Source organism: Engraulis encrasicolus, chromosome 8 (genome assembly GCF_034702125.1).
Source record: "Engraulis encrasicolus isolate BLACKSEA-1 chromosome 8, IST_EnEncr_1.0, whole genome shotgun sequence".
NCBI lineage: Eukaryota > Metazoa > Chordata > Actinopteri > Clupeiformes > Engraulidae > Engraulis > Engraulis encrasicolus.
The window spans coordinates 32,517,004-32,542,438 of NC_085864.1; the positions used below are offsets into that span (position 1 = coordinate 32,517,004).

General features: G+C 44.5%; 1 protein-coding gene across 1 annotated transcript in view; it reads right to left on the bottom strand.

The window, feature by feature from the left end:
• Nucleotides 1–1,447: 1,447 nt before the first annotated feature.
• cwf19l2 (CWF19 like cell cycle control factor 2) overlaps nt 1,448–25,435 on the bottom strand; it is an 82,800-nt gene continuing 58,812 nt past the window's right edge. The window contains exons 13-18 of the mRNA XM_063205505.1: nt 15,318–15,530; nt 10,918–11,034; nt 4,352–4,507; nt 3,402–3,482; nt 2,529–2,630; nt 1,448–1,970 (exon numbers count right to left, since the gene is read on the bottom strand). Of these exons, the coding sequence (XP_063061575.1) occupies nt 1,830–1,970; nt 2,529–2,630; nt 3,402–3,482; nt 4,352–4,507; nt 10,918–11,034; nt 15,318–15,530 (810 nt within the window). The 3' untranslated portion in view covers nt 1,448–1,829. The remainder of the gene's footprint in view (nt 1,971–2,528; nt 2,631–3,401; nt 3,483–4,351; nt 4,508–10,917; nt 11,035–15,317; nt 15,531–25,435) is intronic.

The window sequence follows — 25,435 nt, forward strand, 5'->3', positions numbered from 1 at the left end:
ATGGTGCATGTGACAAAGGCGCGCATGCACACACGGGAATAGACCTGCCAGACTCCTGGCTATTGTCATAAGCACAAACAAACCTGTTGGAGTGTTTACACACACACACACACACACACACACACACACACACACACACACACACACACACACACACACACACACACACACACACACACACAGTAATGACAGAGCCAATTACAGATGAGGAGAATTCATTTGAGATGTGTCACTGACTAGCCTAAAACTCTATTGCACAATGGGGTGTGTATATGCGCGTGCGTGCGTCCGTGCCTGCGCTTGTGTGTTGAAGACCTACCCGTCTTAGGAGACTATGTGTGAGCTCTTACAGTATTGTACTTATTTCAACACAGCTGGTGTTAGTATCCCTGAGCAACATGATAAAAACCCCAATATAAAGAAGAAGAGCAGCACATTCAGGCAGGCAGGCAGATATAGGGAGGGGATTTATGGCACTTTGACGGGATCCAGATCATAGTGGCTCGTTCCCTTTCAAAGAGCCGTTAAAAAAACGTTTGAATTATTTTTTCAGTGTTTAGAATGTAGTATTTTGAGAGTCCACCTTTAGGTAATTTTGTTCAAACAACTGATTATCCTCCTGCTTCTAAAGACCGTTTCTGCCGGACTCTAAGGCAGTCAATTGTGTTTTTCCCCTAATTAAAGTACTCCCGTCAAGGTCACGTGCTTAAAATGAATGAAACATGAGCGAAAAAGCGGTAGAGTGGCTTCCCCAGCTGTGATCCGGTTCCCATCATTCACTTCTGGGAGCCGTTCAAAAGAATCGTCTCGTTCGCGAACGTCATAACACCCGGCAGGCAATCCTCCAAGCGGAGCTGCTCGACAAAAACAGGTGGCTCTACAGCTTGGCCAAACATCCAGACACCAAGCTGGCTCGCAGCAAATATGGGAATACGAGGGGGTCTGGAGTGCACTCACAGGGCAACATGGCTGACTTCAGAGACACCATTCCCATTCCCCTCTTCTCCTCTCCCTCTCCACTCTTTTCCTCTCCTCTCCTGATCCCCCGTCTTCTCTTTTTTTGCTCCTCTTCTTTACCCCTCTCCTCTCCCCTCCTCCTCTCTTCTTTACCCCTCTCCTCTCCCCTCCTCCTCTCTTCTTAACTCCTCTCCTCTCCTCTCCTCTCCCCTCCTCTTCTCTTCTTTACCCCACTCCTCTCCCCTCCTCTTCTCTCTTCTTTACCCCTCTCCTCTCCCCTCCTCTTCTCTTCTCTTCTTTACCCCTCTCCTTTCCTCTCCTCTCCTCTCCTCTTCTGCGTCCTCAACAGCAGAGGGCACGCGGGGGTGATCTGGCCTTCCTCCACAGCTATGATTGCTGCCATCTGGGTTTCGTGTACAGCGGCAGCGGCGGATTTCGGACTGTGTACCCATGAGTAAAACATCAACAAAAGCCAAGCCGGCGGAGCAAGTAAGCTGAAATTGCATTTTTATTGTTGTTTGGACATTGGGTGCTGCCGGACAAGTGAGGGTTTGGGGGAGAATCTTTCCATGTGGAATCTTTATTTTGACACGTTTACACTGAAAACAAATAGAAAAAAAGAGGGGGATTTGGGTGGAAAGCCTGTTTGCATTGCGATGTCTTGTCTTCAAAGACGAGCAGTAAGTCGCCCCAATAAACGCCCCTGGTCTCGTCTGCCAAGCCCCATTTCCCCTCACATGGGACATATAAACCCTGAGGCATACTGCCGCTTTATAGGAGCTATATCTCCACATGTTATAGGGGCACTATGTCCACCCCAATGTAATTCCACATGTTATATTACACGTTATATTAAAATGACCCAGAGGGGTTCAGTCCTTGGTCTTGGTGCAGTCGAAGGGCTTCCACCACTGGGCAAACTGCAGCACTTTCTTGCGCTGGTCATCAAAGTTCTCCCGGATGGGTTTCCTCCAGCGCCGAGGCTCCAGGTCCATCATACCTCCCAAAATTTCCTGCAAGTGAGCAGATAAGTACAGCACATGTGTGAATATTTATGACCACATAAGGTGGTTGTATAAATTACACAGAGAACATAACAAAGCAGTCATAAAATGCAATATCAAAACAATGTCAACAGAGAAGGCAGGTTTATTCTGATTTGATGTGCAGACCGGTGCATCTTGATGCATTACAATATTGCCAAAATATATGTTCTTCTGATCCAAAATTAAAACGTCCCAACATGCATAATCTTGTAGGATTCTGTTTGACTAATTTTGATTGCAACGGCTGACTATCAGAAAGAAGTTTGACTATCCCAATTCATATACTCAAATAGTCTGATAGATACATCTGAAACAAATTGGCCTTCTCATAAATTCAACATTGGATGGATCATTATCAAATGCTGGATCCATGTACATCTTAAAACTGCACCCACAACTACAGAAGCCCAAAGGGACATTAAAATGTCCCCGTACACACAAACCCCAACAACATTAACACTCTTTACACAGCTGTTTTCCCCCTCCTCGTCACACCGCCGCAGCAGGTGATGAGAATGCACTGACCTTTCCAAAGTAGTGAGGAAACTTCTGTTCATTCTCGATGACGTGGGCGTAGCCACCCTGGAGACCAAAGTCCACAGAGAAGTACGGGAGCCCTTTGGGGATCTGCGGTGCAGAGTAAAGAAACAACCAGAATCAATCACTAGCCACTCCAGTCCAGACGAAAATAAATAATAAAAAAGAGAACGAGGGCAAAGAACAAGGGGCTTCGCTCAGGACTTCATTAGTTTTGAGATGTTTCCCATAGAGTTTTCTCCGTGATGCATGCATGTGTGTGTGTGGTTTGCTTCAATAAGGAATTTTAAGCCATACAATCCATCAGCAATATTCAGGAAGGGAGGGTGGGTGGGAAGAGAACAAGGGTTTTTAAAGGAAGAAATCCAATTTCTTTTTTTTTTCCTGGAGCTCTAAAAGAAGTCTCCATTTTCCAACAAAGTGTTCTCCCCCAGACATTATTTTTTTTATCCTGGAGAAAGAAAATGTGGATGATAGGGCTCTAACGATATTGTATCGAACCGAGAAATCATGATACACAGAGTCATGGTACTGTATTGTGCGATACAAGGAGGCCCTTTTAACGTTTTGATACCCATCAGCCCAGAAAACAGCCACATGATATGAAGTGATCATGCTTCAAAGCATCATCATTATTATATAGAAACATTATATAGAATACAATTATTAGTCGCCCCTTGTAACCTATTCTACCTATAAGCTATCGTACTTTTTAATTCAGAAATGTTATAATGTCGACAAATGTGAAGTCGCGGGATGTATCCAACCATAGGTCATGACTCGTGAATACAAACCGAATCGTTAGTTGATTGTATCGTTACAGCCCTAGTGTCTGAGTAATTAGAGTGACAAGAGACTCACAGCCTGCCGGATGTCTTTCTGCGACAGGTCCACCACTCGTTTGTTCATGGCCCACTCCTCATCACACTCCATGATGGCTTTCTACACAGCAGAGAGAGAGAGAGGGGGTGAGGAAAACAACAACAGTATAATTGAACATCCATGATGGCTTTTGTAACACAACAGAGCAGGGGGAAACTACAAGCCGTCAACACGCCACACTGACAATCACAATGGTTCAAAAAGGTGTCCAAGCCACTGTATCAATCAATGTGAGAGATAATAAGAGTGTAAGAGGAGAGTGTACGACTGAGTGTGTATCTGAAGGACACACAATGGAAGGCAGAAATGGAACACAGTCCACAGCAGTTTTTTAATTAAAGACCTGAACAACATGCCTCAAGAAAAAGTTGTTAAAAAGCTCAATGTCAACTTCAACTTGACATTGAGCTTGCTAACTTTTCTCTACAAGTTCTAAGAATCAAATCTCTACCATTGGCCATCAATGAGCACAGTCATATCAACTCATGTCATGCATCATGTGTCATGTAAACTCTTCACTCATTCTGAATGTCGCCATGTTTTGGGAATAATATGTTGCAGAATGCCGTTTCACATGCGTGTATATAATATTACAGAACTACTTTTCAACTGAGAATACGCAGAGCATGTACTGTAAATGCACTCACAGCAAGTGTGATTGTGTAAAATGAGGTTTACCGCCTTGAAAAAGCATTGTTGGCATGACTTGATGTTTAACATTTTCCAAGACAGTATTTGGGGAGGGATTTATGGTTCACCATCCAGGACTGTTTTTTCTTCCTTTTTTGAATTACATTTATTTCGGAATTAGCACCCAGTTACTTTTACTTTTGTTGAGTTAAGCGCACCATAAGAGGTTAATCAATCAACATGTATTGCACCAAGAAACCTTGGTCTTAAAATCGTAAGTCAATGCATTCAAGCTCTACCTTGAAGTAAATGGGTGCCATGTCCCCCAGTTCTTTGTCCAGGGGGATGCACTCCCACACCATGTGCATGCGTCTCTTGGGATTCATGTGCGTCTCCATGAAGACACAGTCCTGGTCCTGGTCCTCAAACATCTTCACCAGTGCTCGCCGGAACATCTGAGTAAAGAGGGAGTGGGACTGGTTAGTCACTACAATGTTTTCCGGATAGCCTAAAATGAGGCAAGGCAAGGCAAGGCAAGTTTATTTATATAGCGCATTTCATACACAGGCGAAACTCAATGTGCTTCACAAAGTTAACAAATGTAAATGAAAGGAAACAGGGAAGAAAGAAGGAAATGAATTAAAGTCAAAAAACATTTAAAACATTAAGATAAAACCTAGGGTAAAAATAAGAATAAAATAAAATAAAACAAATTAAATAAACATAAAAATAAAAATAATAATAATAAGTAATTTAAGCTAGGGGAAAGCATCTGAGAACAGCTTTGTCTTGAGTCTAGATTTAAAGCTATCAATAGTGGGTGCATTGTTTATGTCATCTGGAAGCTGGTTCCAAAGCTTTGAAGCATAGAAGCTAAAGGCTGCCTCTCCACACTTTGTTTTGACTTTTGGAATCACCAGCAAATTCTTCTCCGTTGACCTTAGTGACCTAGTTGGTGCATACAGCTGAAACATATCCAGTAGATATGTGGGTCCCATTCCATTTAGTGATTTAAACACAAGTAGCATAGCCTTAAAATCAATTCTGTAGCTTACTGGGAGCCAATGCAGCGATCTTAAAATTGGAGTAATGTGGTCGAACTTCCTTGTCTTTGTAAGAACCCTTGCAGCTGCGTTTTGTACAAGTTGAAGCTGTTTAATGGTCTTATTGGGGAGGCCAGTAAAAAGACTGTTACAGTAATCAACTTTACTAGAAATGAAGGCATGTATTAGCTTCTCCAGATCATGTTTAGACATCAGGCCCCTAAATTTAGAGACGTTTTTTATGTGATAAAATGCAGACTTAGTAATAGCTTTCATGTGACTGTTGAAGTTTAGGTCACTGTCAATGAGGACCCCAATATTTTTAACTGTTTCCCTTGCTTTCAGTCCCTTCGTTTCAAGGATAGTAGCAATCTTTTGTCTCTCCTCTCTTTTCCCAAATATAATTACTTCAGTTTTATCTGTGTTCAGCTGGAGGAAATTGTGAGACATCCATTTGTTAATTTGGTCCATGCAATGATAGAGTGATTCAAGGGGGGTATAGTCATTTGGGGACATAGATAAGTAGAGCTGGGTATCATCCGCATAGCTATGGTAATTTATGGAGTTATTCTCGATAATGTGTCCCAGTGGCAACATATACAGATTGAACAGTAGTGGTCCCAGAATGGAGCCCTGGGGGACCCCACAATTCAGAGACATCGGTGATGAGGTATGTCTTCCAATGGCGACAAAAAAACTTCTTTGTTGTAAGTACGATTTTAACCAGTTGATCACTATGCCTGTAAAGCCAACCCAGTGTTCCAGTCTATGTAGTAGTATAGAATGATTAACTGTGTCGAAAGCGGCACTTAAATCGAGTAGCACCAAGACGGATGATTTGCCAGCATCAGAATTCAATCTTATGTCATTCATAACTTTAATAAGAGCTGTTTCAGTGCTGTGGTAGGCACGGAAACCTGATTGAAACTTATCAAAATAGCTATTAGACATTAGAAAAGCAGTTAATTGGTTAAAAACAAATTTCTCTATTATTTTACCCATGAATGGTAGATTGGATATGGGCCTATAGTTGTTTAGTACCAGTGCATCCAGGCTGTCCAAGCTGAGGCTTCCACAAAACACTTCCACAAAACACTAGCAGCTTTATGACAATTTAGAGATGCCCACTAGACTAAGCATTCAACCAAAAGATCTGAAAGAAAAAATGAATGGAAAAAAGGAAAATGCAAGAAAAAAAGCAGGAAAAAAGACATAGTGATATAATGAGTGATATATACAGTGGCTTCAAAAAGTCTACACACCCCTCCTGAAATGTCAGGTTTTTGTGATGTAAAAAAATGACAGAAAGACAAATACATTCACAGCTTTTTCCACCTTCAATCTAAACTATTAACCTGTACAATGCAATTGAGAAACAAGCATAAAGCTTTAAATGGAAACAATAGAAAATAAAAAACTTCAATTAACATGGTTGCATAAATATACACACCCTTAGATTAATACTTAGTTGCAGCACCTTTGGCTTGTCTGGGCCATTCCAAAACCTCAATATTATTCTGGTGAAGCCATTCTTTTTGTAGACTTAGGCGTGTGCTTGGAGAAATTGTCGTTCTGAAAGATTAGTTCCTCTGCATCTTCACCTTTCTACCAGGGGGCCGAAGGTTTTGTGCCACTACCACGGCCCCTGTGGAAATTTTCATAATTCTCTCCTCCATAATGAAAGCCCCAGTTACAACTGAAGAAAAACAGCACAAAAGAACAATGCTGCCACCACCATACTTCATGTTAGGTATGGTGTTATTGGGGTGATGTTTTGTGCCAAATATACCCTTTGGAATTATGACCAAGTTCAATCTCTTGGTGGAGTAAATCTAGCAAAAAATACTTCTGTAATCTCCCAAATGCATGTGAGAAGATATGTTATGTTCAGGTGAAACCGACGTTGAACATTTTGGACATAATGTTTGGCACAAAAATAACACTACATTGCCAAGGTAACGCCATGCGTAAAGTGAAGCATGGTGGTGGCAGCATCATGCTATGTGACTGTTGTTCTTCTGCTGTAACTGGGGCTTAAGTCAGGGAGGCAGGAATTATGAACAGTTCCACAGGGGCCATTGTAGAGGCACAAAACCTTCTGCCCCCTGTTAGAAAGGTGATGATGCAGATGAACTTAATCATTCAGAACGACAATTACCTCAGACACATGCCAAAAATCAACAAAAAATTGCTTCATTAGAATAAGATTGAGGTTTTGGAATGGCCCAGACAGAGTTCAGACCTGTATGACACGGAACATCTGTTGGGCGATCTGAGAAGGACTGTGCAGATGAGATGCATTCGCAATCTGTCAGATTTGGAGTGCTTTTGCAAAGATAAGTGGGAAAAATTGTCACATCAACGTTTGCCATGCTGATAGAGTCTTACTAAAAAAGACTGAGTACTGTAATCGAAGGAAAGGTGCTGCAACAAGGTATTAGTTCAAGGGTGTGCATATTTATGCAACCATGTTAATTCAAGTTTTTTATTTTCTATTCTTTCCCTTTAAAGCTTTGGGTTTGTTTTTCAACTGCATTGTGCAGTATGATCGTTTAGATTTAAGTGGGAAAAGTTGTGAAATTATTTGTCTTTCAGTCATTTTTTTACATGACAAAAACCTGGAATTTGAACAGGGGTGTGTAGACTTTTGGGAGGCACTGTATGTATAAACTGCTCCCTACAGGGACTTAAAATAGACAGATGTACCGGTACTCTTTTCCTGACCTGAATGCAACCTCTTATCCAAGCCTTCCTCATCATCACACATGCACATTACCAGCCCCAGTTATTTTCCTGAGCAGCTGGCGATGGCCTGCAGGGGAACCTGCTAATAAAGAACGATTAACAAAGTCTTTTTAATGACCATTGCAGCACCCACAGCTTTGAAAGCTCAAGAAGGAGGGTGAAATGATATCTCAAAGGATCCAAAAACTAGCCTCTGATGGAGCACCGGCGATTGAACATTTGAAGATGCTCCAGGTGGTGCAGGTAGCGAGAGAGAGAGAGAGAGAGAGACAGAGAGAGAGAGAGAGAGAGAGAGAGAGAGAGAGAGAGAGAGAGAGAGAGAGAGAGAGACACAGAGAGACAGAGAGACAGAGACAGACAGAATCAACCTCCCACTGTAGTTTCATCTGCAAATGTAACTGAAGGGCCAAGCAATGATATTTTAAGATGCTCCAGGGATGCTGTGGGTGGTAAATACAGGGAGAGATAGAGAGAGAGAGAGAGAGAGAGAGAGAGAGAGAGAGAGAGAGAGAGAGAGAGAGAGAGAGAGAGAGAGAGAGAGAGAGAGAGAGAGAGAGAGAGAGAGAGAGAGGGGGGGGGGGTACATAGGCAGATGATCATCTGGTGATCAACCTCCTACTGCAGCCTGTCTCATCTGCACAGGTGATTGAGGGGCCAAACCAGATGCTCCTCAGGGGGGAGATTAGCATGATCCGTCTCCACAAGCTGCCCCAATTACATGTTGTACCCCCCCACCCCCCCAAAAAAAAAAAAAACAACCCCCTCTTTGTGGGTCTATGATCCCTCCATCATAGGAAGAAGTAAAAGTAGAAACTCAGCCTCAACTTTGAATGTCTGACAAAGTTGAAGTAGGAAGTTGCCCCTTTAAGACCATGCTACGGCCAAACGGAAATGCACTGGGTGGCTATGCCGGCGAACCGATTTTGATTTCGATTCTCTCTCTCCCCACTCGTTTCCTGTCCCTCTCTCACTGTCCTCTCACAAATAAAGGCACAAAAGCCCTAAAAATATCTTAAAATAAGAAATGGCCCCCGTACAACCCTCCTCAAAAAAGGAAAAAAGCTCATCTTTGTGGGTCCATAAGAACAGAATGTAGATGCAAAATTCTGTGTCCCTGTCTTGACTCTTTCTGAAGTTCTGTCTTTCTCTGTAAATATCTCTCTCTACATCTCTGTCTGGCCTGCACAGCTGCAGCCTCACTTGCCCTCTCGCCTCTGGCGGGTCTCCTCAGCGTTTGCCTTTTCGCTCTCCCCCATCCCCTCATCACCGGTGCTGCTGCTTGCCCCCCCCCCCTCTCTCTCTGCAGGCCTGCCACGGTAATTAAAGTGGGGCCACGGCGGCTCCATTGTCTTGTGCAGAATTCAATATCCCACCACATGATTCGCCACTGTGCAAGCATCTAATTAGCCTAATGAAGGACAAGCCTCCGATAAAGACGAGGAGGCAAGCAAACAAAGCCCTCGTGCCTCACCGCGCTGATGAATTACAGGGGAGAGCGACGGAGAGAAAGACACACAGGGACACAGAGAGAGAGAGAGATAGAGAAACAAACTGGGAAAGAGACAGTAACTGAGATAAACAGAAAGACAGAGCAAGCTACAGAGAGAGAGAGAGAGAGAGAGAGAGAGAGAGAGAGAGAGAGAGAGAGAGAGAGAGAGAGAGAGAGAGAGGGAGAGAGGGAGAGAGGGACATGTACACTGGGACATGAACACTGAAAGACAGAGTGCAGACTGCAATCTCTTAAGTCAATTAATATGCTCCTCACATTTTTGTGTTATCCTCAAAGGCATCCCACAAGTCAGAGGACAGGGGGGAAAGTACTGATCAAAAGGCTGAAGAAATGGCCACTGATACACATGAGGACAAAACCCACATAAATATCAAAATATTACAGAGCTCCGATAAGAAACAACTCCCGGAAAACTGAAGCCAACTTGTGCAACTAGGCAGAATAACCTTTGGGAGAAGTGATAAAGCATTCCTGATAGCACACACAGTATATTAATCTGATCCCAGACTATGTATCCTAAGAAACATTCTCACTAAAAATATTAAAGCAATAGAATTTCTATTATTTCCTTAGGTGAGTCTTTATATCCATCGTCCTACTGCTGGATTTATTTGCCAGAATAGATTGCCTTTGAAATTTCTAGGACACTTCATCAGTGATGCAACATCGTAATGATAATTGCTTGGGAGACCGCAGTTTATTAATATACAAATAATAGCCTGATTGTCAGAGATGTGGTCTATCTGGATGGATAATGACTTAATAATGATTGTTGAATAAATGATTAAGTGCTTCTTTTAAAAGAGGCTTTCATGCTTTTCTTTCAAGCAATCAATTCGCTCCGCCAATTCAATCAATTCAAATTCAGATGCATGCATTACCAGTTGTGGATCAACAACAACGCAAAGCATACTGTACTACGTTTTGGCATAGCAGTAGTGATATTTAAGCCTAAGGCACCTGCAAAAAGTGCCTGCTGAATGCCTAAGCCCTTTTTGGGAAAAAGTTCCCTCAATCTAAGAAAAACCTAAATATCCCAGCCTCCGAAGCACATAAAAACATGAAATATGCATTTAAAAGCTAGGACCCACATCTTGCATTAGAATGTATTCATTCAGCTCTAACATACCCACATTCTAATAAAAAACTAAAATCTCAAGTGTCTGAATGCAGCATTTACGTCGCTCTAGGCGGCTAGGTCAATGCAGCGTACATGCAGCATCAGGTTTGAACGGGTTAAAGATATAGTGCATCTAGTCCTTTGTGTGTAATATTTGTGTGCAAGTAATGGGAGGGAGTGTGTGTGAGTGAGGGGAGGGGGGCTTGTGTGTGCATGTGTGTGTGTGTGTGTGTGTGTGTCTGTGTGTGTGTGTGTGTGTGTGTTCGTCTGTATGTGTGCAATATTGGTGTGTGTGTGTGTGTGTTCGTCTGTATGTGTGTAATATTGGTGTGTGTGTGTGTGTGTGTGTGTGTGTGTGTGTGTGTGTGTGTGTGTGTGTGTGTGTGTGTGTGTGTGTGTGTGTGTGTGTGTGTGTGTGTGTGTGTGCACGCGTGTGTGCGCTCTAACCTGCATCTCAGCCCAGACATCCTCATCCAGGCCGGTGGCTGAACAGTGGTGCTGCAGGGGAGCGATGAGACAGTGGCCCTCTGTCAGAGACACCATGTTGGGCAGACACAGGTACGCCTGGGGAGGGGAGGGGGAACACACACAGACAAGCGAATACGTAAGCAAATGTTTTATTCCACTGCAAATTCCAAAAATCTGCAGAGCTCCATGCACTCTTTGACTTCTACATGCTGGACAGACATGTGTGTATCATTTAATCTTCCCCCAGATAAACTTATTACATTCCATAACATTACATTACATTACTTAGCTGACGCTCTTATCCAACGTGACTTACAGATATTGCAGGGTATTGGTTACATTCCCTGGAGCGGCGTGGGGATAAGTGCTTTGCTCAAGGGCACTTCAGCCATGGAGGGAGAAAGGAGTGATGGGGATTGAACCGACAACCCTGTGATCTAAAGCCCAACACCCTAACCAGTACACCACGGCTGCCACACAAATGCCACACACAAGTCCGTATGGATGCGCACAACCTAAGCTCCAAATTTTGAGACTTTTAAGATCCACAGTGATAGAATAATTGTTCTCAGTCTGCTCTTGGATCTCAATAGAAAACTCTCATCATCTTTCAGTCGCCACAGCCATCACAACCAGGAGCACTGCAATCAGCCAAAGTTGCAGAATAAGCTGTCTTGAAACATCAGTAGGCCGGCTTCAATAAAGAGCCGTCCCTGAAAGAGCCTCGGGCACTTCATCATGAGGGAAGTAGAGTTCCCAATTCTGGGGGGTGGGAGAGAGCACCAGACCAGAAATGTTAGCCCTGACAGGCCTTGGCCGTGGTTCAAACGGCCAAAGTACAGCATTGTTAGGCCTGGGACCCAGGTTTGATTCAGGCCTGAGGTCATTTACAGTTCCTCCTCCATCTCTCTCCCACTCGCTTCCCGTCTCCTCTACACACTGTCCTATCGAAATTGAGCTCATAAGTGACATCATACGCTTCCGCATCCACGGGAATTCAGGAAGTACAGGGGTTGGACAAAATAACGGAGACACCTGTCATTTAAGTGTGGAAAGTTTCATGGGTCAAGTGGACCAGGCTGTTGGCCAATCTTCATTAATTGCACATTGCACCAGTAAAGTGAAGTGTGAAGGTTCAATTAGAAGGGTAAGAGCACAGTTTTGCCCAAAAGTTTGCAATGCTCACAACATTATGGGTGACAAATCAGAGTTTAAGAAGGAGAAATTCTTGGTGTGCATGTAACTGTTGCATCTTTGACCGAGACAGAGAAGTCTTTGTGATGTATCAAGAGCCACGGTATCCAAGGTAATGTCTGCATACCACCAAGAAGGATATACCACATCCAACAGGATTAACTGTGGATGCAAGAGGAAGCTGAAAGGGATGTTTGGGTGCGAACCCGGACTGTATCAAAAAAAACAAAAAAACAATAATTAAAGGATAATTAAATGTGCACCTCTACTCTCCTGTTTCCACCACAACGTTCAATCGAGAGCTCCACAGGATCAATAAACACGGCCGGTCACCCAAACATCCCTTTCAGACAGCTGAAAGGGATTTAGTGAGATGAAGCTTGATACTATGACGTTATCTGTACGAGCACTTCAGGAACTACAACTCTCGGCTGCAGCCCTCAACATGGATGTCATTGTTGACTGAGTCAGCTGCCAAGTCAATTACTTAAGGTCATTAGACACTTATTTATGCTTATTTACTTATTTGTTTTGTCCAGAAGACACAGATGTCAACAAAACTTCGTACAGACAACCTCTGTACAAAATATCGATACTTTTTCATGAATCATCTACATTTAGGTCCGAAAACAGCATATATGTACCCCAGCGCATATAATGACTGGATTCAGAAGATATTTACTCATTACCATGCTATTAGATAGTAGTAGTAGTAGTAGTAGTAGTAGTAGTAGTAGTAGTAGTAGTATTGGTAGTATTGGTAGTAGTAGTAGCTTTATTGTCCCACATGGGGGACATTTCTAGTGAAAGGAGCGTAAGACATGAAAACAAACACAATACAGTCAGATTCCCAAGGCACATTTACCCCAAACAACACATTCTCCCGTAACATAAACAAGACATTGGACAAGATAGTCAGGTGAGGACCCATGAACACAGAGGTACTTATGAGCTCTATAAAGAAGCTAAAAAGGCCAAAAAAAATACTGAGATAAAAAAAGTTACAAATTATGTTAGTTCTGATGGCTGAAGGGCCATTTTACACATCTAAAAATACTTCCCTCCATGAAAGATTGTGTCATGCCATGAGAGCTTATCACTTGGTGACTTGATGTGGACCATCACACGGCTGGAAGGGCAGAGCCCCAGTTTTTAGATAGCCTGCTGAGAGCTAAAAAAACCTTCTTAGAGGGAGATGGCGCTTTAGAGCGCAGACAAATTTTGCGACATCCTGCTTCACCATATCACACTGACCATGTAGCAAAGCAATGTGCATACACAGTGACAAAAGAAGCCATAATCTTTGATACCAAAGCACATTTGACAGCCAAACAATGCTTTTCATTGCTATTTCAACCATATACCTTTTTAAACACCTCAGTGTTCACAGAGTGTGTCGCACTATTCATTTCATATCATGTAATTTAGAACGGGCATGTTGTTGTTAATTGGGATGCGTGAACAAGTCGGCATGGGCGACATGGCCGCTGCAGGAACCCCTCTGCCATGACTTGGCTGCAGGGTAGGTAGGCATATTGTGCTGCATGGCTTACACCAGGGGTTCCCAACCTTTTCCAACTTGGGGCCCACTCGAAATTGTCACAAATGTTCGGGGCCCACCTCTGACCCGATTACGATTAAAACTCACATATGTGTGATTATAATTTTTAGAATATTATTTCAAGGCCCACTTGGTATACCTTCAGGGCCCACCAGTGGGCCCCGGCCCATAGGTTAAAAATCACTGGCTTACACGGTGGCAGTCATCTCTGTTCTGCAGAACCATTGTCGCACAGTGGAAGGGGAAAAAGTGATGTGTTATTTATTTTTAACAGCAAAAAAGGAAATAGAAACTTGTCTAAGCAGCACTTCCAGGGGATCCATGGGAGCTCTCCTCCACCTGCTGCTACACTGACTCCCCGTGGAGAAGAGGACTTGTTTGGAGAGGCTTCTCATCTCTCTCTCACGGTCTCTCTCTCCGTTTCTCTCTCTGTCTCTCTCTCTCTCTCAACAGTCCTGCTTTTCTCTCCTTATCTATCTCCCTCTCACAGGACAGGTACTGTATCCACCATACCGTGTTCACTCTCATGGGGGAATGAACACACTCTGCCAGGTTTCTCCTCCTCCAACCTGAATGGGTGAGCGAGATCCAATTCCCACCATCTCCCAGCAGTATTGGGAGGTAGTCACACCCTTCTCCTATCCAACTCATTCACTCCCAATACTGGACAAAAATACAAAGACGTGAAAGCACTATATAGTGTACACACACATTCATCTATTCACACATTCATTTCTCACTCTTTCCCCTCACACTGTAGCCATCTCAGTCCCCACAGGAGCTACTTATACTGAGCAGAAGTGCTTAAAAGGTTAATAACGCACGTTCATAACCACATTGTTTATTTTACAGCATATGATCTGATGACCCTGCTCACATCATCACAGTTTGCTTTATTTTCAGAGCTCCTGAGTTTTTTTGCATGAACAACATCGGTTCAACATTAAGTGCAGGAACCGACATAGTTATCTGCCTTAAAACAGTCTTCATCTCTCTCAGTACATCATTCTCTATATTAGCGAGTATGGAAATCACACGTGCACATGTGTGTGTGTGTGTGTGTGTGTGTGCGCGCGCACATAGGATCAGTCTTTAGCGACTGCTATATGCTGTCTGTCTGATGAGATCCAAATAAATATTAAAGTGTGTGTGTGTGTGTGTGTGTGTGTGTGTGTGTGTGTGTGTGTGTGTGTGTGTGTGTGTGTGTGTGTGTGTGTGTGTGTGTGTGTGTGTGTGTGTGTGTGTGTGTGTGTGTGTGTGTGTGTGTGAGACAGGGCTTGACACTGGCACCTGCAACCAGCCAACTGCTGGTTAAATGTGGCTAGTAATAATTTCAGTATCACTATCCATCTTGGCAGTAAGTCTAAGACTTCTGAGCTTAAGCATAGACTATAGTGGTAACATAGATAACTCCAGCCACAAGTGTGGCTAGTAGAAAGGTTGAATGGCTAATGACTTGCGAACACCACTAGCCACAGTGGCTGGTGAATGGAAAACTTAATGTCAAGCCATGGTGTGTGTGTGTGTGTGTGTGTGTGTGTGTGTGTGTGTGTGTGTGTGTGTGTGTGTGTGTGTGTGTGTGTGTGTGTGTGTGTGTGTGTGTGTGTTCTCTCTGCCCCCTCACCTTGGCTCCGATGGCGACGATGAGGTGCTTGGGCAGCTCCGGGTTGTCGAAGCAGTAGGGGCACTTGTCCATGCGGGCGGCCAGCCTCCGGTGCTCCGCGATGGCCGCGCCTCGCTGGCGCTCCTCGTCCACGCCCTCACGCTCCCGCTGTGCCGCGCTCGACACAAACATGTCGTCCAGCGTGTAGTTGTCTCCGTCTGTCTTGCCCATCATCTGCCAAAGACACAAAATGGATGACAAAATGAGTAGGGGGCAAAGGTCAGGGAGCCATGGTGGCAGATACAACGTTTATATGTCAACTCTCCTTTCTTGTCTGAAAGCACTGTCTGGCGGTCATCCGAAACTCAGAGAACCATGCGTACATACGTAACCATCGATTTCATTGGTTTGCTTGGCTATGGCTCTGAAACTCAGAGAACCATGCGTACATACGTAACCATCAATTTTATTGGTTTGCTTGGCTATGGCTAAACGTCATTGGTACGCCAAAATTGTGGTATTGCCAAGATGTTCCTAGTTTGTGGATATTGGGAGCACGTCAAATGTCCAGTGAAACACAAAAAAAGACCAACGTTTTCTCGGTCAAGCTAAGACAGAACTGTAGCTTCAAACGATTGTGCCAGATCATGCGTTGGAGGAAAATGCGAGGTGTTGAGGACCACAATGTGACAGTAAAGTGTAACAACTGCGCCACATCTGTGGGCGTCTCCACCACCACTATGTAAGGGTTAACGTTCGGCGAGAAGGTCGCTACCGTGGAATAGCAGCACGACAGAGAGAATCTTTAGACCCCGACGCGGAGCGGAGGGGTCTTGTTCTCTCTGAAGTGCTGCTATTCCACAAAGCGACCGACTCGCCGAAAGTTAACCCGCTTATTATATGGATATACTTAAATGACTCACACATGGCGGGGACATTTCTTTAGGCCTATTTAATGTTAAGATTGTTGCTGCGCAAAACAAAACAGTGCCGTTGTGGAACCGCTAGGCAACAGCTAGGTAGCCAGGACAACAGGTGTTGTCTATCACAGCAGCTGATTAGAGTCTTGTTGAAAAGTCGCTTTAGCAGTGAAAAGTCTTGTTGCCATTGACAGCGGTCTGTTATAGACCAACCCGTCCGTTATCGAAAAATAACAGACGTGCGAACGTTGGGGAGCCCCGTTGAAATGAATGGAGCATTCGACTGATGACGTCACAACCATATAATAAGTTAAGTTAAAGACTGCTCAGCCTAAACACGGCCTTTGTTCTTGTGCTATTCCTGCTAATGCGATTGTCTGCTAAATTACATTCAAAGGCACAACAGCAGATGCTTCCCCTCTTAAGTGAATAATAGGATTTCAGAGGCTGTGCATTGTTTGTCCATCTCTTTGCTCTGACTTCCATGCTGTAGGGCTTTTCATTGCTAGCATTCTTCATCTCGCGTCTGGCACTTCGATGCTCCAGTCTGTTTTTTGGCTGCTAGCAGTGACACTATATATGGTGGTCTCAGGTAGAAAGTGGCTTCATTTTTGGAGGGTTGGCAGCACGCGACATGCTCTAGGCCTGTTTGTGGGTTTATTTATTCATTTAAAAAATAATAATTTGAGGCTTCTTGCCTTTATTATGGCAGAACAGGGAAGACAGGCAAGAAACGAGTGGTTAGAGATGGATGGGGAAGACACACAAGAAACGGGTGTGAAGTAGGGATGCAAACGATTAATCAACTTTAATCGATCAATGTGTTAAAACATTAATCGCAATTAATCGACAATTCATCTGACAAGAGACCCAGGTGAAATGGGCATGTGAAGAGTGTGTGTGAAGAGGGGTGTGAATAGTGGGAATATTTAAATTACATTTGGATTAAAGAATTGAAATAAAATGAATTTAAATGTGGTATTTTATCTAAATTTTTAATGAAAAGTTTTAGATTTAGTAGGTTTTTGGGGGGAAAACGCTGCTTATCAATTAATCGTAGGTCGATCGATAAGGTTATCAACTAATGATTAATGAATTAGTCGATAATTTGCATCCCTAGTGTGAAGAGACAGATGGGGAAGAATGGGTAAATGACCTTGGGTCGAATCGAACCCAGGTCCCTGGTTTAATAGTACGACATTAGCCCACCTTAGCCTACTTAGCCACGTCGACTTTGTTTTTCATTGCCCAGCATTGCTTGCCTTGGTCTAGCACAGTGTTTCTCAACCTTTTTTTAGGCAAGGCACCATTTCAATTCATGAAAAATGTCAAGGCACCGCAAATCAACAAGCCGTAACATGGCACTGCATCCGAGCTTCATCACACAAGCTTAGAAAAGTAACACATTTGGAGACGTCACACGACCTACGTTCAAAGTTGCAGCTGACTGGGGCGACCTATATTTCACTTTATTGTGCGTAAATGGCAGATGAAAGATTCCACTGACTAACATTAACTTATCAATTTAGACAAATATGTATTATATTACATAATTTATTTATTAGCCACGTTTCCGCGGCACCCCTGTTGACAAACACTGGTATAGCAGACCAGTCTCTCATACTTCACCTCTTTGGTTATAGAGGGTATGGCTTTGGTTATGCTCAACGTGAGCAGAGTCTACATGTTCAGGAATGAAACATTTCTCAATTCAATAGAACAGCCAGTCTCTCGACACGATGCAAAATGAAGTGTCCTATAAAGGCTCAACGCTGCATCAAATGCTGTATTAGCTGTTGTTTCTCCTGTTGATTTTTCACTTTTCTGTGTTGTTCTGTATCTGCAGTTGACTGTTGTCTTTGTGTGTCGTCGTGTTTATGTAACAGGCTTTTTTTAGGAACCACTGTCAAGGGACTGCAAAGACATAAAATTAGCCAATATGACTACTGTCTTGCATATTTGCATTGTAAATGCTATACTAACATGCACTATCCCCCAAACTTCAGAAGTCGAATTCTTAAATTCCCGAACACTGCCAGCGCGTCTTGCTTGATTGAAGTTTGGGTGTGACATCTATGGCGATTGGGGTGGGTGGCTACAGGGCGAAATGACTGGCACAGGGCGAAATGACTGGCACAAATGCACACAAGCTCGAGCCCACATAACACTGGCAATGTGCCCCCCTGAGGTCAGGCAGTGGCCAAGTGGTGATTATTATTACATAACGGCCGGCTAGCACACACTGGACACCAGGGATGATTGATGCCTTAGGCAAGTCTGGGTGGACAAAATAACGAGAGAGACGATGACGGAGGAAGGGAGGGACGGAGAGAGAGAGAGAGAGACGGAGGAAGGGAGAGAGAGAGAGGGAGAGGGAGAGAGAGAGAGAGAGAGAGAGAGAGAGAGAGAGAGAGAGAGAGAGAGGGAGAGGGAGAGAGAGAGAGAGAGAGAGAGAGAGAGAGAGAAATGTTGGACGTCCAGAGGCAAGGAAGGGTGTGTTGGGAAGGACCACTGATCTGGTTAATGACAGACTTAATGACAAATAAGTGTGTGTGTGTGTGTGTGTGTGTGTGTGTGTGTGTGTGTGTGTGTGTGTGTGTGTGTGTGTGTGTGTGTGTGTGTGTGTGTGTGTGTGTTTAAGTGTGTGTGTGTTTAAGTGTGTGTGTGTGTGTGTGTGTGTGTGTGTGTGTGTGTGTGTGTGTGTGTGTGTGTGTGTGTGTGTGTGTGTGTGTGTGTGTGTGTGTGTTTAAGTGTGTGTGTGTGTGTGTGTGTGTAGTGTCCATGGTAACCAAACGAGCCACAGGGGAGGTTCTTCTCTGCCCATCATGGTTCAGTATCAGAGCAGAGAGAGAAAAAAAGATGAGGAAAAAAGACAGAGAAGACGAAAGACAGAAAAAGAAGGGGAGAGAGAGAGAGAGAGAGAGAGAGAGAGAGAGAGAGAGAGAGAGAGAGAGATTTTGCTATTTAACACCCATTATTTTGAATCGTGACGCTAGTTAAAAAAGGTACATTACACTCCATAGAAACTGACACCTTGCACGCAGTGCTGGCGAGAAGGGGGAGATGCATTAAATACAGTGCATACCTACAGACAGACTAGAAGGGTTAGGGAAGGACAGGGGCCAATATTAAAAAAAGCAGACAAGACAACCAGCAGATCGGAGGAGTGGTGACAGAAAAACGACAGGAAGGGAAGCTTAAGTTTAAGAGAATTTGAGAAGAGACGAAGGTGGGTGGAGGTGAACGAGGGGCCATGGAGGTTTTTTTTTTTCAAAAAAGGTAAAAGGAGCGCTGAGTAATAAAAAAAAGGTGAAGGGTGGGGTACTGGGACAGTGCTGTGTGTGTGGGAGGGTAAATTCAAGTAAAAATGGGGTCACGAGGAGCAAGAGTGGAGGATTTAGGGCAAATATGTAACTGCACAAAAAGCCATGCTACTGGGCACATGGAGGCATTTACACGTAAGGGTTAACGTTCGGCGAGAAGGTCGCTACCGTGGAATAGCAGCACGACAGAGAGAATCTTAAGACCCCGACGCGGAGCGGAGGGGTCTTGTTCTCTCTGAAGTGCTGCTATTCCACAAAGCGACCGACTCGCCGAAAGTTAACCCGCTTATTATATGGATATACTTAATGATTCACACATGGCGGCAATGGAGCATTCGACCGATGACGTCACACCATATAATAAATATACTTATTATATGGTTGAGACGTCATCGGTCGAATGCTCCATTCATTTCAACGGGGCTCCCCAACGTTCGCACGTCTGTTATTTTTCGATAACGGACGGGTTGGTCTATAACAGACCGCTGTCAATGGCAACAAGACTTTTCACTGCTAAAGCGACTTTTCAACAAGACTCTAATCAGCTGCTGTGATAGACAACACCTGTTGTCCTGGCTACCTAGCTGTTGCCTAGCGGTGTTCCACAACGGCACTGTTTTGTTTTGCGCAGCAACAATCTTAACATTAAATAGGCCTAAAGAAATGCCCCCGCCATGTGTGAATCATTTAAGTATATCCATATAATAAGCGGGTTAACTTTCGGCGAGTCGGTCGCTTTGTGGAATAGCAGCACTTCAGAGAGAACAAGACCCCTCCGCTCCGCGTCGGGGTCTAAAGATTCTCTCTGTCGTGCTGCTATTCCACGGTAGCGACCTTCTCGCCGAACGTTAACCCTTACATAACACACACAGTGTCTGTCTGTCTGACTCACTCACTCGCACACACACCAAAAAATTGTGGTCAGAGGCCGCAGTACACCAAAAGCTGTACAAGTTGCAAATTACTTCTTTCAACAACATTTGGTCCCCACGACCGCATTAACCATTTGTCCACCCACGAATACCTGATGCAGTACACACTGTATCAACACACTATTCACATGCAGCCCTGTAAGTGTTTTTCAAGACTCTAAACTTCATTTAAAGACAGAGCAAAGCGGAAAGAATGGATTAAAAAATGATTTCGATATGTACACTAGTAGTAAATTAGAAGTACAGTTGCCACCTTTCAACATTTACCTGGCAACCATTTTGTCCACCCACAAATTCCAGGTGCCAATATCACTTGTAACCCCCATACTCTACATCCAGAGAGTCTTGACAAACACAGACAGACTGTGTCGACAGACTGGAGTCGAACGAATAGATTACAAACAAATGAGATGGGATTCGTTAAGCCAGTTCTCCACATCATACATCATTCATGGCCAGAGATAATGAGCAAATCATCCAATTAAAAGTAGACTGTAAGCAATCCCAGAATGCCCAGCGCCTCTGCTCCCTGGTTGGTCGATTGGACACCCCCCTTACTCACACCATCCCTCCCTCCAAGGCTATTCACAGTGAGCACTTCCTGATTGTAATTGCTGCCCCCACACTGGCCTGCACACTGCACATGCAGAGACACAGAGCGCCCAACAGTGGCCCAACACACTGCCAACACCCATCCGTACTGCTCAATCAATTTATATGCCCACACTGTGCACACTTGCTCTCATTCATTTAATGAACACACACGCACGCACGCACGCACGCACGCACGCACGCACGCACACACACACAACGTAGGAGGTCAGTCTTCCTTAGTGAGCTGTCCTTGAAGTCTCACTCAGAGACTCATCAAATTCTATGTTCCGAACTGAAGGAATGTCGCCTCACTTTTCCTATGAGCATGGCTCCTTTCGTAACTGTTAATAGTCATCATTATTCATTATTTCTATCGCTCTCCTTCACACACTCCTAGACACACACAACCCACACACGGTCAAACAGTCTCACCACAACCACCCATGATGACTGCATCGCACAAACTGCTTGATTGTGGGGCATCTCTCCTTAGGTGCTGCCATTCACCTCCATCAGCAAAAAAAAGGTATAGAATTGCACTTTACAAATAAATAATAAACTAAACTAAACAAGTCCTTCGCATTTTCTAGACAATGTGTCATGGTAACCAGCGTGGTATTTATAGCCCCAGAGCACCAGGCTCTACTGTAGAACCTGTTGCCGAGCTGTGTGTGTAGTTCGGTGCTTGCATGGCACAACTCGAGAGAGGAAGGGGGAGAAAAAAAAAAGGTGGAACGGTTTGTCGCTTTCATTTGGCATCACCATGGTAACTATGACGTCTTTTGCGAGTTTATTAATAATGCCGTTCCAGGGACCCTTCTCTCCCTCCTCCTCCACCTCCTCTCAACCCCCCCCCCCCCATCTATCAATTCCTCCCTCAACTCGCCATCCTCTCCGCTCTTCTCTCTCACTCTCTCTCTCTCTCAACTTCACTGCACTCCAAGAGGATTTGCACACATTAGACACATTAATGTCTATGAAATTGCTGAAAGCTGCAGGGTGTGAGTGAGTCCATCTGTGACTCTGTGTTGGTGTGTGTGTGTGTGTGTGTGTGTGTGTGTGTGTGTGTGTGTGTGTGTGTGTGTGTGTGTGTGTGTGTGTGCGTGCGTGCGTGCGTGCGTGCGTGCGTGCGTGCGTGCGTGCGTGCGTGCGTGCGTGCGTGCGTGCGTGCGTGTGTATGTGTTAGCGTGTGCATGTGTTAGCGTGTGCGTGTTAGCGTGTGTGTGTTAACGTGTGCGTGTGTGTGTGTGTGTGTGTGTGTGTGTGTGTGTGTGTGTGTGTGTGTGTGTGTGTGTGTGTGTACCAGCATGCGTGCAGAAGGCGAGTGAGGTGAGAAATGAGAAACAAAAGGCAAACAAATTCTGAGAGAAAGAGAGAAAGCCTGTTTCTCTTCCAGAGCCAAGGAAGCAAGACTAGATAGATGCAGCACATTGTGGAACAGACAAACAAGCTGGAGCAATTCCAGTTTCTCCAGTCTGTCATGTTTCAGATTCGCTGAATAAATTTGCTTTCATTCCATTCATCTCATCTATCCCATTGCAACTGAACAGTCTGAAAAAGGTGGGAAATATGATGGTGCATTGTTGCTGTACCAGCAAATGGCTGAAAAGTTCCATTATCCCTAAGGCCATTGGTCCATTCAATGTGCAATGTTGTGTGTAATGTCTTTGTGTCTTCTTCTGCATTTCTGCATGTATGCGGCTGGACATCTTAATTTCCCTCGGGATTAACAAATGATACTCTACTCCAGTGTTTCTCAAAGTGGGGCACAAGGATGACATCTGATTTTGGGGTTTTTTCCCCCTAAGGAAATTATTTCCTGTCTCGCCAAAAAGTCAATAAGTTTAAAGTCCTCACCAACATTATATGATTAATTGTCATGAATTTGTACTTGACTGCAGTCCCTCTTTGTTTAATATCACCAGTCACCTTTCCTTTGATTCCGCGCACCGATCGCAAAATCAGTCTGCGCGAGTAGGCTACCGCTGTTGCTTGGGGGTGCTCGGAGCTCGGTGCAAAGCTTTACTTGACTTGCAAACTTTCTGTCTTTAGACATGCAGAGTGCATACAGTCAGTCACCACTTCACATACATAGAACTTTTCACATGCGGCAGGATGAAACCAAAATGGAATCTCCTGGGCACCACCATCTTGGTCCATTCACATAGACTCCTCAGGTATCATCGCACTGCAATTTCATTAAACAGTCTAGTTTGGCTTCATTCTTTTGCCGCTGGGTAAAGACACCAGCACTGTCGGGCCCTCAATACACTTGCCACGAGCCTTAAATTACGCATGCCAGCATGTGCGACCAACTGCCCATATTTGCTTTAGAAGCAGTACTGTAGACCAACACGCACAATACTGCCAGTATCATCCAGGGGGCTCATTTAGACACTCTTGAAAAGTTGCCGCCATCGTCGTTTTCACTGGAAACACTGGCATGGAACTGTACAGTCTGTCTTTCCTACCCCAGCAATTTTGACAGGATGGCATCGAGCGCACGCGTCTGTGTGATATACACACGGCAATGCGTCCGTGCACGAAATGTGCACGTGCACGCATATCCTGCAGCAAGGGCCCAAATGCACACAAGCACGGTAAGCACTACCCATGGTGGAACAGAGGAGATTTGGAACAACCACAGAGTTTTGGCAGTATAATTGGCCACAAGAGGACCTGTTGGGACAGCTAATAGGCAATTTAGCTGACCAATGGTCAGTTACTAGCCATTTCCAGTTACTAAGCATTTCCACAGTCCCTTCACAATGACAGACGCTAAAGGCACAGGTCATTAAAAGTGTGCCATGAAGTTGGTCCCAGAATGGCCTCCACACTATAGGAGCAAGGAAGCAGACAAGGGGGGGACAGAGGGGTCAGTTGTCCATGATCCAGAGAGAGATAGAGAGAGAGGGGGGGGGGGTGCAAAATTAAAGGACCAGTTCAGTCAATTTCAACATGCAGTTGTAATGCTCACAGTACCCTGGACTTTTTCTTCTTCTTCAGCCTTTTCTGAGATACTGGTCATTGTAATGGGGGCAGCGCTTTGTTTACATTTCAACAAAACATTTTTATTTATTCCCAACATCCAAAAGGTTATACAACATCAGCAGACAACTAGCAAACAGCGGTACCTTTTGGGAAAATATTTGGAGTAGGCCTATGTTCATTTTTTTTTAAAATGGTCGAAAAATGTGGCATCACCGGGTACTGACAAGTCAAGGGTAGCGTGAGCAATACAACAGCATATTGAAATTGACTGAACTGATCCTTTAAGTTCTCATTACATTTGTATTGGGGAGGAGGCCCTTTCATATTACTTTGTCCCGGGCCGGCCAAAGCGGTCAGCGCCTCTGCACAGGAGTTTTCACACTGCATGAGAAGCAGAAGTGTCTGAGCGATCTAGTCAGCCACCAACCACCCAGGTGTGAAGACTACCAAGGAGGAAATCACCTAGTATCACCTCATTAAGGCAATTAACACCCTCAAACATGGCAACGGAACACTGTGTTCTGCCATTCAGGCTAAGAGGAGGAAGGTAGATGCCAAAATATATGGAGCAAGTAACAACCTTTAGCAATCTCAGGGATTGGAATTGGAAGCCAATTGGAGCCCATTTTGGTCCCCTAGGGGAAATTCTTTCTCTGCACTTTATCCCATTTGGACTAGTGAATCACATTGAAGTACACACACTAGTGCGTATTAGTGGGCTGCCTGCTGAGCGGCGCCCGGGGAGCAGTGTGGGGTTTAGGTGCCTTGCTCAAGGGCACTTCAGCCGTGGTCCGGTCGGGCATTGAACCGGGAACCCTTGGGTTGCCAACCCAGTGCTCCAACCACTGAGCCACGGCCAGGGTGAGGGTTCAAAGCACTCCTAATATTTTAGGTAAGTATAGATATTGGTGAAGTCTTTTCAAGACATCCCAAATTGACTAAATGCTGTGCCGGAATTTGCTCAGAATATCTGACCTGTGTGGTCAATCATTTAAATTTACTTCAATTTAATTCTGACTAGACGGTAGCACGCCAGAAAGTGTTTAATCTCAAAAGGTTCCAGAAAATGAGAAGAAATGCACTGTAAATGGATTCTTTTACACAGGCAAATGCACACACCCTCTTTCTCCCTCACACACACACACACACCCCATCTGTCCACTCGGTCTGTTCCTCAAGCACTTGGGTGGGGGAGAGACAGTGTGGTGATCAGATACGGCAAATATGATGAGCATTTTAGTCCATTGCACCCCCGAGGCGAGATGGCCTCTCCTAATGCAAGGATCCGCTTCGATACGGGCAGATGGGCAGCACCGGCCGGCCGTCATTCACAACAAGCTCGGAGGCCAAGACAGACCATCGGACACACACACATAACA